The 16,026-nt window shown below is 39.1% G+C and overlaps 2 protein-coding genes across 2 annotated transcripts in view; one reads left to right on the top strand and one right to left on the bottom strand.

Moving 5' to 3' along the window:
- The window catches only part of LOC126259793 (deoxyhypusine hydroxylase), a 49,860-nt gene extending 47,109 nt beyond the window's left edge, over nt 1-2,751 (bottom strand). Inside the window, exon 1 of the mRNA XM_049956815.1 lies at nt 2,363-2,751. Within this exon, the coding sequence (XP_049812772.1) occupies nt 2,363-2,648 (286 nt within the window). The 5' untranslated portion in view covers nt 2,649-2,751. The remainder of the gene's footprint in view (nt 1-2,362) is intronic.
- Nucleotides 2,752-2,943: 192 nt separating this feature from the next.
- LOC126259800 (probable 28S ribosomal protein S23, mitochondrial) lies at nt 2,944-15,787 on the top strand. The gene is made up of 3 exons (XM_049956828.1): nt 2,944-3,214; nt 3,325-3,486; nt 15,403-15,787. The coding sequence occupies exons 1-3, from the start codon at nt 3,171-3,173 to the stop codon at nt 15,722-15,724; spliced, it is 528 nt and encodes a 175-aa protein (XP_049812785.1). The 5' UTR covers nt 2,944-3,170; the 3' UTR covers nt 15,725-15,787.
- The last annotated feature ends 239 nt before the right edge of the window (nt 15,788-16,026 follow it).

The raw sequence follows: 16,026 nt of genomic DNA, 5'->3' as shown, positions 1-16,026 counted from the left end.
TATCAGTTCCATACTAAAATTTTAGCCAGCAAAGTTTAAACACAGTAGAGCAAAAACTTTTTCAGTAACTAAAGAAAAAAATAACTGTCTTTATATAAGAAAATTAAGAAGATTGTAAATTGTTAAACAACAGCACTATTAATTAATACATGTCCAAGAAAGGGCCATTTAGATGCTGCTACCAGTGCCTAGGTCGGTAGATAGCACACATTCCTTTTGGATATCTGCTGTGCATAAATACAGCCAGCGATGCAGTTAGAAGAGAGACTTTGCACCAAGATACCAGTCTGTCCATGTCAATCAAACGCCCGTGTGTGCTGTGCTTCAGATGACATCAGAGCCATGCAGCTATCAAAAGTGTTATTGGTAAAATTAGGAAGTGAACTCATGAGGACCGTACACTGTTGTGGGTCACTAAGATTTCACGGACGTAACTGTTTGTGTGTTGCCCGTCATGTTGACAAAACCAAAAGGCAAGAGGAGAGATCATTTCTACTTTTCAGACAAGTAATTAACTTTTGGTTAGAAGTCAGGGCAATAGACCATTTAACTTGGAACTTACTGCAGGGGTCATCTCTGAGCTGTTAATATTGCTGTTTCTGATAGGGATATCATTATATTTTGTGCATGTCAACCTTTAAAGAATGTATCAATCACTTAAAACTCAGAACTTTTAATTACAGTCGCAATTCCTGATCCAACTGGGTAAACAGCAAGTAGGATTTTTTTTTCTTTCAATGAGTTCAAAGAGTTATGTGGACTGGCAGACTTCAATATGTTCTCCACCACTTACTCACTGACTGCAATTATCATTTTCAGGCTTTTGTAAATGGCGAAGGTAGATTTAAAGCATGCAGACATAATTTAAGTGTGTTTTCATGGTGACATAACAAAGGTAACGACCATTTTGATTATTTACCTGCTGTCCGCCACACTGGCAAAAAGGGCATTCCTGACAAAGAGAAGTCTGCTAGTAACAAATAGGCTATAGTTTTTGAGGAATAAATGTCTGAGAATGTACGTTTGGAGCACTGGACTGTATGGTTGTGAAACAAAGACTGTGGGAAAACTGAAGCAGAAGAGAATCTAAGCATTTGAGCTGTGGTGCTACAAAAAAATTTTGTAAGTTAGGTGGACTGGGTAAGGAATGAGAAAGTTCTCAGCAGAATTGGCGAGGAAAGGAACATACGGAATACTTGGACAAGGAGGGACAGGATGATTGGACATCTGTTAAGACATCAGGCAGTAACTTGCATAGTATGAGAGAGAGCAGCACATGGTAAAAACTGTAGAGGAAGACAGACTGGAACACATCCAGCCAATAATTGAGGACATAGGTTGCAACTGCTACTCTGAGATGAAGAGGCCTTTTAATATATATATATATATATATATATATATATATATATATATATATATATATATATATATATCTCAACCTATGTCCTCAATTATTGGCTGGATGTGTTCCAGTCTGTCTTATATATATATATGATGAGGTGGAAATCACTTGCTGCCAAGTGTAGGCTGTAGGACAGGTAGGTGTTGAAACATGTACAATTTCAACTGATTCAACAGTTATTCTTGGTACGTTGCACTTCTTGGCAAATAATGTGTCAATTCAAATTGTTCACTTTGTAAGACTGCCAATGTAGCTCGGACTTTGCTACAAGTAATTTTTCACTATTTAATGCATCCAAAGTGCCTTGGGTTCCAACACTGACAAAAAATTTCAAGATGTTATCACTGGCTAACTGAGATCTAACATGCAGAAACTTCGAAAGGCTTTATCAACTAGTAGAGATAATCTTTAAGCCCAAAGGATTTGCATATAGTAGTACAAAGAAGTGTAATCAACATCTTTCTAATAAATTTTCTTTTCCCCTTCTACCAGTATTTTACTTACATACCACTAGGCCCTACTACTCACACAGCCCATGTAAAAAAAAGAAAAAGGTCCCATATACACCAGGCATCATAGGTACTATTTCGTCTACTAGCAAATATAAATAAACCACGAGAACTTTCAGTAATGAAGTAGATCTGACATACGCTATTACAATTGCGTTAAGTATAGGCACTACTCTACGTTACGCACTACTCTACGAGAACATACCACTTCAAAGGTAAGAAAGTATCATACAAAATTGTGTGAAACCACTGACGTGCATATTCTTGAAACAAAAGAAATATCTTTACTAATGCTTTCAGTATCGATAACGATTTGAGATAATATTGCTGTTACACTATCAAATATCACATAGTCTAATGTTAATTTCTCTACGGTATAGGGTCTTGCATTGAAAATACTATAGTTCTCAACAAAATTAACTGATATCTCATTAAACTAATGTAAGCTGACCTGCTTCATGTCTGACCATGGGCTCCTGATTACGGTCTCTCAAAATATCTATCAGAATAGGATTTGCGATGGGATCCTGCATCTGCCCAAGGCAGTATGCCAGTTCATGTTTCAGTAACGCCGAAGGATCATTAAAACATTGCTTAATACATTCAACAGCAACAGGTCCGCCTATGTTTTTCAATGTGAATAATGCTCTAAATCTTTCTTTCAGCGGCCTTTCCTGGTCGTTCAACACTGATCCAATAGCTCGTATTCTCTCTTCAGGAATCAGACTCAAACTCATCTTGCTGCAATATTATAACGAACTTAATTCACAACATACACAGTTACACACTTCGTTTCAACGCCACAACACCAGTCACCAAGACATGTGACAATCACAACCAACGCATATCGCTGTAAGCTGTTTGGCTGTCACATGTTTTGTTTTTATAATTTTTCCCTCTAATTTCCCTTTAACACAAAGTAAACTATTCCTGCATATTTTCTACTTATTTGACTAATTTGCTACTTCTATTTGGAATGGTTTTCTATTCATTTTCAAGCTGTGTCACTGCCGCCTATATTACGGGCAGCCGCGACTTCGTTCACTGTCATGTGTAAACCTCGAGTGTAGCGTGGTACAGAGCCTCTAAAAGTTCGTGTGTTTACAAACACTAGACAACTACGACGGCAGCAGCGTAGCACTATATTTTTGTTGTGAACAATGTTAGTGATGTATAGATATCTTATTGGTCTATAAGAGAAAACCATCTCTTCTTCGTAGTGTAACAGAAGTGTTCGAAATATTTCGTCCTTCTGAGACATGGCAAGTAGCAGATTAGAAAAAGTTGGAACTATATATTCAAGGTAAATTTTAGTAGTTTTGCTACTACCTCACATCGTGTGGGCTTAAGTTGCATATGATGACGATAGTGTAATTCACAGGTAGAAACAATGTCCGTGTTTCTCGTTCGCAGGGTTACCGGTCTTCTGAAGTCTGGTGCCATGAAGAATGAAGATAGACCAATTTGGTACGATGTGTACAAATCCTTTCCACCGAAGTACGAGCCAACCTTCTCCAGACCTGCTCCAAATGTACCCATAAGGAATATCTTTTACCCCGAGGATAATTTACGAGCGTAAGAATTTCAATTAACTCAAAATACTCTGCGCTCTGGGCATGCTTCGGCGATCTCAGTGAGCACTGCAAAATGGTAGAATGTTATATACCACGGCAGATCTTGGCGCTATCGTGTGAATCGAAAGATGTTAGAAAACTACATAAAAAATGGCCTCAAGGTGTGCTAATGACATGCTGATTTGGTGCGTGGCTGTAAATGTGGAACAGATGTTTGTGGACAAACTCTGGGGAAATGATCGTATGGCATTTATTGACCGAGATATCCCCTTCAGTGTTCGGCCGCCGTATTGCAAGTCTTTTTAGTTGACGCCACTTCGGCGACTTGTGTGTCAATGATGGTCAAAATGATGATGAAGTATACACAACACCCAGTCCTCTGCAGCAGCTGCATGTCGCTTGCTTTCCAGTGTGCTGATGCTGCCCGCTTGAAATCTTTATTGGGATGATTTACTGATCTCGTAAAGTAGTCTGGGGTCTCGGTTATGTTGTAAGAGGACAGTTCGGCTGTGAGTTGAAGAAGCCAATGTATGTGAAGACGACATAAATACTATAGTAACAAATTCCTCTGTAGAGTGCCCAGAGGTGTACATTTGCTTCATACATAACGCAATTTCGTTAAATTTAAAGTAGCATGACAAAAGTTTTGAAAAATCTTAATTATTTCTATATTCGATGTGTTTTTTCAAGATTCGCTGGAAATTTGAAATCAGTGGAAAGTTTCAAAAATGGGTCATCTCCAACAGAGACCACCTTCTCCAATCAGCCTTCATTGGTGTTTAATGTTAAAACACTTTTGGAAGTGTAACTATTTTGGCATCCTGCTGGAATAATTTCCTTGGTGTCCCAGCTCTCCCTGTCATTTTGTTGTTCCTGCCCCCCCCCCTCTTCCCCTTCCCACACTCCGTACACCAGAAAGAGTGAGAAATAGAGATAAGAGTAACAGAAAAAAAAATTGCAAATTTAGGATCTCAAGAAATAACAACAATAATATAAATGTGTTGTGTTGTAGTTTTCAGACCTGAGACAGTTTTGATTCATTTATTCATGTTAGTCCAACCTAAACAAGTTCCTTCATCTCTGTTCACCAACTGCAACCCATTGTCATTTCACACCTACTTAATTTATTCAACCTTGGCCTTTCTCTGCAATTTTTACTTTTGGGTCATTCCATGTCAAGGTGACCAGAGGTCCCCACTCGACCATCTCCAAATCTAATGAAATTTTTGTGGGAAGGTTCTATATGGTCTTTGATGGTTATATACCAAATTTCAGTTCAGTGGTTGAATTCTTAGGAGCTTTTAAAGAGAGGCTATTCATCTTCGCATCATGTACAAAGCCACAAATATGCTAAGTTTGGTAGGCTTTTTTAAAATTTCTAGCAAACATTTGGTCATGTACATTAATATACACAGACAACTTTCTATGCTGAAGCACACCGTGACAAAAATGTGAAATTTAGCCACTCCTGAACATAGATACAAGCCTCTAAAGTGGCTAAAAAAATTGTCGCACTATTTTAAGAGATTATATAATGGTAAGACAGAGATTTAGGAACCAGGTTTTAAATTGTAAGACATTTCCAGGAGCAGATGTGGACTTGACCACAATCTATTGGTTATGAACTGTAGATTAAAACTGAAGAAACTACAAAAAGGTGGGAATTTAAGGAGATGGGACCTGGATAAACTGACTAAACCAAAGGTTGTACAGAGTTTCAGGGAGAGCATAAGGGAACAATTGACAGGAATAGGGCAAAGAAATACAGTAGAAGAAGAATGGGTAGCTTTGAGGGATGAAGTAGTGAAGGCAGCAGAGGATCAAGTAGGTAAAAAGACGAGGGCTAGTAGAAATCCGTGGGTAACAGAAGAAATATTGAATTTAATTGATGAAAGGAGAAAGTATAAAAACGCAGTAAATGAACCAGGCAAAAAGGAATACAAACGTCTCAAAAATGAGATTGACAGGAAGTGCAAAATGGCTAAGCAGGGATGGCTAGAGGACAAATGTAAGGATGTAGAGGGTTATCTCACTAGGGGTAAGATAGATACTGCCTACAGGAAAATTAAAGAGACCTTTGGAGAAAAGAGAACCACTTGTATGAATATCAAGAGCTCAGATGGAAACCCAGTTCTAAGGAAAGAAGGGAAAGCAGAAAGGTGGAAGGAGTACATAGAGGGTCTATACAAGGGTGATGTACTTGAGGACAATATTATGGAAATTGAAGAGGATGTAGATGAAGTGGGAGACACGATACTGCATGAAGAGTTTGACAGAGCACTGGAGCACTGAAAGACCTGAGTCGAAACAAGGTCCCAGGAGTAGACAACATTCCATACCACCTGGTGAGCAAGATGTATGAGACAGGTGAAATACCCTCAGACTTCAAGAAGAATATAATAATTCCAATCCCAAAAAAACCAGGTGCTGACAGATGTGAAAATTACCGAACTATCAGTTTAATAAGTCACTGCTACAAAATACTAACACAAATTCTTTACAGACGAATGGAAAAACTGGTAGAAGCCGACCTCGGGGAAGATCAGTTTGGATTCCGCAGAAATGTTGGAACACATGAGGCAATACTGACCCTACGACTTATCTTAGAAGCTAGATTAAGGAAAGTCAAACCTACTTTTCTAGAATTTGTAGACTTAGAGAAAGCTTTTGACAATGTTGACTAGAATACTCTTTTTCAAATTCTGAAGGTGACAGGGGTAAAGTACAGGGAGCAAAAGGCTATTTACAATTTGTACAGAAACCAGATGGCAGTTATAAGAGTCAAGGGACATGAAAGTGAAGCAGTGGTTGGGAAGGGAGTGAGACAGGGTTGTAGCCTCTCCCTGATGCTATTCAATCTGTATATTGAGCAAGCAGTAAAGGAAACAAAAGAAAAGTTCGGAGTAGGTATTAAAATCCATGGAGAAGAAATAAAAACTTTGAGGTTCGCCGATAACATTGTAATTCTGTCAGAGACAGCAAAAGACTTGGAAGATAAGTTGAACGGAATGGACAGTTTCTTGAAAGGAGAGTATAAGATGAACATCAACAAAAGCAAAACGAGGATAATGGAATGTAGTCGAATTAAGTCGGGTGATGCTGCGGGAATTAGAACTATTTAATCAAAAATGGTGGGTACGAAAAGTTTCACATGAACAGGATGATGTCATCATCAGTTTTATGACCTCACATGGTTCTGCTCGTTCCTTGCACTGGCCAACTGCTAAAGACACCTGCTGGATTCCTGAGCAACATATTTTCATGACTTTAGAAGCACTATCATCATCATTAGGAAGACAATACAGTTTTCCTCAGTCTGTCATTGACAAAATTGTAGAAATATTTAACCAAAAATGGAGCTGACTCTTTAGTGTTTTTGTTTTGCAAATTAGCTTGTGTTCTATGTGGCATTTGTTAAATTAATGTTTGAAACTGATTTATATACTAAATAAAAAATTTATTAGAGGACTTATTGAGCAAAATAGCTCACTTTTTGATCTTCGGGAAGTGCTAAAATAATAACTTCTGAAATGTATTCTTACTAATCAGTATGTAAGCTCCAGAAATTAAACAATGTAGCTTTGAAAGCTTAAGCATGCTCTTTCCAGCTGTGGCAAGAAAAAATGGATTGAACAATACACAGTTGAGATATTGCCCCCCAAAAATACCCTACAATTTGCACTTAGAAAATTTTGGCCAAACTTGCAGATGCATACCTTCTCATCCAGGCACCCAATGTTAATTAAATTTGATACATATAAAGACTTCATAGGTAGGAATAATCCTCTGAAGTATTGGTGTAATTGGTCCCTATGAAAAGAAGCAGTGGTTGGTCAAACCTTGGCTCTTAAAATCGTTGTTGTTCTTGTTGTTGTTGTCTTCAGTCCTGAGACTGGTTTGATGCAGCTCTCCATACTACTCTATCCTGTGCAAGCCTCTTCCTCTCCCAGTACTTGCTGCAGCCTCATCCTTCTGAATCTGCTTTGTGTATTCATCTCTTGGTCTCCCTCTACGATTTTTACCCTCCATGCTGCCCTCCAGTACTAAATTTGTGATCTCTTGATGCCTCAGAACATGTCCTACCAACCGATCCCTTCTTCTAGTCAAGTTGTGCCACGAACTCCTCTTCTCCCCAATTCTTTTCAGTACCTCCTCATTAGTTATGTGATCTACCCATCTAATCTTCAGCATTCTTCTGTAACACCACATTTCGAAAGCTTATATTCTCTTCTTGTCCAAACTAGTTATCGTCCATGTTTCACTTCCAAACAAATACTTTCAGAAACGACTTCCTGACACTTAAATCAATACTCGATGTTAACAAATTTCTCTTCTTCAGAAACGCTTTCCTTGCCATTGCCAGTCTACATTTGATATCCTCTCTACTTTGACCATTGTCAGTTATTTTGCTCCCCAAATAGCAAAACTCCTTTACTACTTTTAGTGTCTCATTTCCTAATCTAATTCCCGCAGCATCACCCGACTTAATACGACTACATTCCATTATCCTCGTTTTGCTTTTGTTGATGTTCATCTTATACTCTACTTTCAAGACACTGTGCATTCCGTTCAATTGCTCTTTCAAGTCCTTTGCTGTCTCTGACAGAATTACAATGTCATCGGCGAACCTCAAAGTTTTTATTTCTTCTCCATGGATTTTAATACCTACTCCGAACTTTTCTTTTGTTTCCTTTACTGCTTGCTCAATATACAGATTGAATAGCATCGGGGAGAGGCTACAACCCTGTCTCACTCCCTTCCCAACTACTGCTTCCCTTTCATGTTCCTCGACTCTTATAACTGCCATCTGGTTTCTGTACAAACTGTAAATAGCCTTTCGCCCCCTGTATTTTACCCCTGCCACCTATAGAATTTGAAAGAGAGTATTCCAGTCATCATTGTCAAAAGTGTTCTCTAAGTGTACAAATGCTAGAAACGTGGGTTTGCCTTTCCTTAATCTAGCTTCTAAGATAAGTCGTAGGCTCAGTATTCCCTCACGTGTTCCAACATTTCTCTGGAATCCAAACTAATCTTCCCCGAGGTCGGCTTCTACCAGTTTTTCCATTCGTCTGTAAAGAATTCGCGTTAGTATTTTATAGCTGTGACTTATTAAACTGATAGTTCGGTAATTTTCACATCTGTCAACACCTGCTTTCTTTGGGATTGGAATTATTATATTCTTCTTGAAGTCTGAGGGAATTTCACCTGTCTCATACATCCTGCTCACCAGTTGGTAGAGTTTTGTCAGGACTGGTTCTCCCAAGGCTGTCAGTAGTTCTATTGGAATGTTGTCTACTCCCGGGGCCTTGTTTCAACTTAGGTCTTTCAGTGCTCTGTCAAACTCTTCACGCAGTATAATATCTCCCATTTCATTTTCATCTACCTCCTCTTCCATTTCCATAATATTGTCCTCAAGAACATCGCCCCTGTATAGACCCTCTATATACTCCTTCCACCTTTCTGCTTTCCCTTCTTTGCTTAGAACTGGGTTTCCATCTGAGCTCTTGATATTCATGCAAGTGGTTCTCTTTTCTCCAAAGGTCTCTTTAATTTTCCTGTAGGCAATATCTATCTTACCCCTAGTGAGATAAGCCTCTACATCCTTACATTTGTCCTCTAGCCATCCCTGCTTAGCCATTTTGCACTTCCTGTCGATCTCATTTTTGACATGTTTGTATTCCTTTTTACCTGCTTCACTTGCTGCACTTTTGTATTTTCTCCTTTCATCAATTAAATTCAGTATCTCTTTTGTTACCCAAGGATTTCTACTACCCCTCATCTTTTTACCTACTTTATCCTCTGCTGCCTTCACTATTTCATTCCTCAAAGCTACCCATTCTTCTTCTACTGTATTTCTTTCCCCCATTCCTGTCAATTGTTCCCTTATGATCTCCCTGAAACTCTGTACAACCTCTGGTTCTTTCAGTTTATCCAGGTCCCATCTCCTTAAATTCCCACCTTTTTGCAGTTTCTTCAATTTTAATCTACAGTTCATAACCAATAGATTGTGATCAGAGTCCACATCTGCCCCTGGAAATGTCTTACACTTTAAAATATGGTTTCTAAATCTCTGTCTTACCATTATATAATCTATCTGAAACCTTTTAGTATCTCCTGGGTTTTTCCATGTATACAACCTTCTTTCATGATTCTTGAACCAACTGTTAGCTATGCTTAAGTTATGCTCTGTGCAAAATTCTACCAGAAGTCTTCCTCTTTCATTTCTTAGCCCCAATTCATATTCACCTACTACATTTCCTTCTCTTCCTTTTCCTACTGTTGAATTCCAGTCACCCATGACTATTAAATTTTCATCTCCCTTCACTACCTGAATAATTTCTTTTATCTCATCATACATTTCATCAATTTCTTCATCATCTGCAGAGCTAGTTGGCATATAAACTCGTACTACTGTAGCAGACGTGGGCTTCGTGTCAATCTTGGCCACAATTATGCATTCACTATGCTGTTTGTAGTAGCTTACCCGCACTCCTATTTTTTTATTCATTATTAAACCTACTCCTGCATTACCCCTATTTGATTTTGTATTTATAACCCTGTATTCACCTGACCAAAAGTCTTGTTCCTCCTGCCACTGAACTTCACTAATTCCCACTATATCGAACTTTAACCTATCCATTTCCCTTTTTAAATTTTCTAACCTACCTGCCCGATTAAGGGATCTGACATTCCACACTCCGATTCGTAGAATGCCAGTTTTCTTTCTCCTGATAACAATGTCCTCTTGAGTAGTCCCCGCCCAGAGATCCGAATGGGGAACTATTTTACCTCGGGAATATTTTACCCAAGAGGACGCCATCATCATTTAATCACACAGTAAAGCTGCATGCCCTCGGGAAAAATTACGGCCTTTGTTTCCCCTTGCTTTCAGCCGTTCGCAGTACCAGCACAGCAAGGCCATTTTGGTTAGTGTTTCAGGGCCAGATCAGTCACTCATCCAGACTGTTGCCCCTGCAACTACTGAAAAGGCTGCTGCCCCTCTTCAGGAACCACACGTTTGTCTGGCCTCTCAACAGATACCCCTCCGTGTTGGTTGCACCTACGGTACGGCTATCTGTATCGTTGATGCACGCAAGCCTCCCCACCAACGGCAAGGTCCATGGTTCATGGGGGGGGGGGGGGGTTATTCTACATCTAAGATCAAATAGTAAAAATAATAAATAACTTTGTTGCTGTAGTTGGAATGTCAGTTGCTAATAGTAGCTTTGAATGTTTAAATACATACAGATACTGCAGATTTATAAATCAGTCAGTCTTCAATGCAATAACTATTCAGTAGATCATGAGCCCTGGCCACTATGGAAGTCTATAAATGTTACTCAACTGGCAAACACACAAAATGGAGTCAGTGCAAGAATGTTTGAACTTAAGTACACCTGCTGCTGGAGCTCCATAGATGGGATGCTTGCAACTCATTGGCAGTGGTGTAATCATTCATGGTAGTGCGCTTGTGCTGCCGTGCTTGCTGTAGGAAAGGTGGCAGCGTAACTGGCGTTGCTTGAATTTGGATATGCGGCCGACCGGATAGTGGCCGATACTGCCTCTCTCCCTGACTAACTTGGAGGTTGTGGGTGAAGACGTGTGCTGTGGATAGTGATGAGGCTGGGTATGTGTCTGGGGGCAGAGCAGACCGAACCGTATCCAGACACTGCAGCTTGCAAGCATCAGGGAAACTGCCTTGGAAAGCCAGGTGCATGATGCGTCCGACGACTTGGAGGGTGCTGCAGAGGGTGCCCGCAACTAGCTGATGGTGACAGCGTTGATATCCTTGGGAGAGTTGACCTGCAACGTTGGCAGCAATGGCAGTGCAGGTGGGCAGGCAGAGACTTCCATCACTGACTTGGCCATGGGTTGAGGCACCCGCTTGGTTAGCTACATAGGAGGATGCATTTGCATCAGACAGATGTGGCTGCATCACAGTGGCTGGACGTCAAGCTGTGAAGAAATCTAAAACAATTTGATCTACTGCAGCATCACTGAATTCGTGGAGCCGTAGCTGATTTTGATGGTGCTGGTGCATGCCTGCACTGCCACGAATAGTGTACTGTGCTCTGTCAGCTGATCTGAGAACAACGCTGGATCTCCATAATTGTGGCTTATTGTACACTCGATATTGAACTCTGATATTTGGGTGCAACTTCATGCTGAAGTCTGAAGCTGGATAAGAGCAAATGCAGCAAAGTTCTGTGTCATCTCCCATGCAAACATTCTGTCACAAAACTGTTGGGAGCTAGCAAAGTATGATATAAACTCGGCAATATCTTCACGTGAATGTGAAACTTGAAGTTTTGACATTTGTGTCGTCAACATTTGAACAAAAGTTTGGTCGTGCCATTAGACTGTGGCAAAAACATTGTTGTCCTGATATGCTGTATTCCATTGCACGTGTAAAATCGTGCAAATTCCTTGGAAGGAAAGCAAGGTCCATGGCCAGAAACAATTGTTTAGTGGGATAACTTAAAGGATATTTGCAGTTGGCATCGACAATAACTGACCAACATGTTTACCAAGAGGGGCCAGCAAAGTCTATATGGAGGCATCGCCATGCAGTATCAGAATGCGGCTAGGAGAGAAGTCCTGGCACAGAGCAGCCTGATTGTTGTCCACGCAAGCATGACAGTTTGCTGTCACGAGTTCTGTTTCCTTATCTAAACCAAGCCACGTACAATGTCGGTGCACCAGCTGCTTAGTGTGAACTGTTTCTGAATGAACTCTGTGTAGATGACTTAAAACTTGCTGTTGCAATGAGGTGTGGATTAACACTCTTGTCTGGTCATTGGGCATGAGAAGCAGAATCACATCATTTAGAAGAGATAAACTGTTGCAGTACACAAAGTATTTTCACACTAAGGAGTCTGGAATACATTTCTGAAAGCATGGCCAACCTTTGTGAATGTAACTTTCTAGCAATGGTAGTGATTGGTCATGCTCCGTGGCTTGCACTATCTGCTGTGAATCACCAGGAAAAGAATCCAGTGATTGCAAACCACTAGAATCAGTAAGTACAAAAGAAGATTCCAGTGCATCAAATGCTGAATCTGTGCTGACAGGTAAACGATACAGTGTTTCAGCGTATGTGTGTTGCACTGTTGGGCGATACAGAATTTCATACTGATAATTTGACAATAATAGCAAACAACAATGAAGCTTTTGTGCTGCATGGTTGGCAACTTGTTTCGATGGATGAAACCTTGCAGTCAAAGGCTTGTGGTCCGTGACCAGGAATAATTTTCTGTCAACACATAATGATGTAATTGGGTGACACCATATATTATAGCCAGGGCTTCCTTCTCCAGCTGACTAATTAATCTCAGCACTGTTCAAATTTCGAAGCAAATGTGATGGGGTGTTCTGTTTTGCCAATTTTATGGGATAAAACCACACCAACACCATGGGATGAGGCACCGACCACAAGCACAAGTGGTCTGATAAAGCAACGTTGACAAATTAGTGCATTTTTCAGTCTTTGAAAAGCTTAGTCATAGTATTTTGACCACTGGAACAGAACATTTTTACATCTGAAGTGGTTCAGAGGCATGGCAATTTGTGCTGCATTAGGAATGAACTGCAAGTAGTGAGTCAGTTTTCCAAGAATAGCTTGCAGTTCATGTAAATTCTTAGGAGATGGCAGTTGCTGAATTGCTTGCAAATGTTTCATCATAGGACGAGCATAATTGGCATCGATGGTATGCCCTAAGTATTCAATGATTGTGTTAAAAAAAGAACATTTCTGCAAGGTATGTTTGAGGCCCACAAACTTGAAAAAGACAGTCCAAATTTTTAAGGTATTGTTCCGCTGTTCATCCAGATGTCATCAAAATAATTAAAGCTAGAAGACATCTTGGATGTTACTTGTTAAAGGAATTTTTGGAACAACACAGGTACAGAAGCCTTTCAGGAAGATAGGCATTGATATTCAAACATGCCGACATCAATATTCACAATAAAAATATTCTTTATCTCTTCATCCAGTGGTAATTGAGGATAGGTTTCAGCAAGATCAATTTTTGAGAACTGTCTTCCCTCTAGGTGATCCAAAAATTTTGTCTACACATAGGAGCAGTAGGAATCAATGATTGTCTGTCGAACAAATGTTGATACATGTCACAGAGTTGTTGAATTGTGGCATGGGAAACTTTTGTGTCAGTGATATGCACATTGTCCTGCACATCCTATCAGAAGGAATAAAACACAGCCATGCTGAAAATATTTGGACTTGCCCGTGAGCAAACTACAGTGAAAGAGACTTCCTTAGTCATGTTTTTGTATTTTGCAGGTAAGCAGCGTGTTGCAAGCACTAAACACTATCGTTTTATATGTGGTGAGATGCAGACTTGATTTTTGCAAAGGTGGTTGGCCAAATTTCTTATGTGTGAGATGCAGACTTGATTTTTGAAAAGGTGGTTGGCCAAATTTCTTATGTGTTAATCAGTAGTTTTTTCATAGGTTAAGCAATGTGACAGAAGCTCCAGTAACTAGTTGAAAAGGCACTGACTGATTACAAATTTGCAGTTTAATCCACATCGTGTGATGTGTTTTCTGAATACAATTGTCCATTGTGTGTTTTGGAAAACTGTCCTCTGTTTTGCTTGCATCTCATTGGCAGTGGTGTAATCATTCATTGCAGTGCCCTCGTGTTGCGTTGGCGGCTGTAGATAACATGGTGGGCTAACTGGCAGCACACGCATTTGACTGTGCGGCCGACAAGATAGCAGCCGGTACTGCAGATACATAGTATGGAATCTTCAAAATTTAAACTGGTATAAACACATTTTGGAACTCCTAAAAAATCGTAGTCAGCCACATTTGCACTTAAAATCATTGCAAATTGTGGGAAGAGACAAATCAGTAAATTAAAATTTTTTGCATATTGTCATTCAACAATGTCATATGTAATGATGTTTAGGGTAATTCATCTTTAAGAAAGAAAGTCTTCATAGCTCAATAATGTGCTGTAAGAATAATATATGGTGATTATCCCCGATCATCTTGTAGACATCTGTTTAAGAAACATTGTGTGTTCAGCATGTAGCCATGTTTACCATTTAATTTATTATGTGACTGTAAAATTATTCATTCCACAACATTAAGATTTTGTGTGCAAAATGATCCATGGAACATGAAACTAATTAACTTTGATTATAAAAGTAACATATACTTTGTCCATTGCACAGGGAATGACTAAATACTGTTAATAACCGCAGAAATGTGATCAACTTGAAATCGGTATCAAGCATGCAAGACACATGTATCCTCTTGGAAAGCAACTTTGAGCCACTTACAAGTTAGTCAGATGGTTACGCTATTTTCTAGATACTTTGAAAAAGAATAGTACAAAAACATGGTGAGCCAACTTTTATCCGTCATGATAATTGTATTTATTCTAAGTCCATACATAAAATAACTTTATAAACATATACAGATAGTGATCAAAACACAGCTCCTCTCTTGTACACTAACTAATATCCTCATTGGAAAATGGACCTAAAAACACCACATTAATAAAACACTGTTGCTATGGGTTGTTAATATATTCAGTATTCTGTCATCTGGAGAAAATAAGTTACTTTTCTACAGGCAAGAAGCAAAAATTTGCAGTGAATGGTCCTGGCTGTAGAGGGAGTGCATAGGAAGTCCCAGAAAAGTTGTTTGGACACTGGGACAAGAGTTGCAATATAAAAATTCCATATATCTGATACCTGTATGTGTATTTGTCTGTGTATGCATTTTTCCATGTTCACTGTAATATGTACTTGCTTTTTCCCAGAAAAGCCAGTTGATTTGAAGAATTTTTGTCATTTTTGTTATTTTCTTTTTCTTGAGATTTCCCTTTTGATGGTATTTTGTCTCAAAATAAATTGACATCTTGATGTCATAGCTTAAATTCTTTTTTCAGACGGTTCCACAAGGAATATTCCAATTTCATGACAACAGTTAACATGGCTGATGAGAGCAGAAGTTCAATGACACAGAAGTTTCTGTCATTGTATAAAAAACTAGAAGAGGAAGGAAATACTGCTGAAGAGGATTTGTTTTTGTCAGCTGTTGAGTTGCTGGAAGCTGAGAGAGAAAGCAGAGTGAAACAAGAAGAGACGAATTTTGGAGAAGATCATGGAGAGAAAAAAAGTGATTTGGTTTCATCATTCAAAGCAGCTCAAAGAGAAATGGATAGAAGTGGCAGTGAAAAATTAAAACTTTCTGAAATTTTGAAAGAATAGTGTTTATTGCCATGTAATGTACAGACCTGTTGTAAAAATGAATAGAATCAAATGTAGTGTTAAGATGTTTTATTGGTATTATTGCTTGAAAACTCTGACTCATTGAAATATGCCCGTTATGTTGAATGAACATTACAATGAACAATATTCACATGGAACAGTAATGAAGACTGGCTGTATTTACTTGTGAAGCTCCTTGGGGTTGATTGATGGACACTTTGTGAAGGATTTGTTTACACATGTTTATTAGCAAACAACCACCATGAAGGAACCATCAGAATATTTTAAATTCTGCTGCAATC

The sequence above is a fragment of the Schistocerca nitens genome, chromosome 1 (assembly GCF_023898315.1).
Source record: "Schistocerca nitens isolate TAMUIC-IGC-003100 chromosome 1, iqSchNite1.1, whole genome shotgun sequence".
Lineage (NCBI taxonomy): Eukaryota > Metazoa > Arthropoda > Insecta > Orthoptera > Acrididae > Schistocerca > Schistocerca nitens.
The sequence above is the reverse complement of the archived record's forward strand: the minus strand, read 5'-3'. Positions and strand labels throughout refer to the sequence as shown.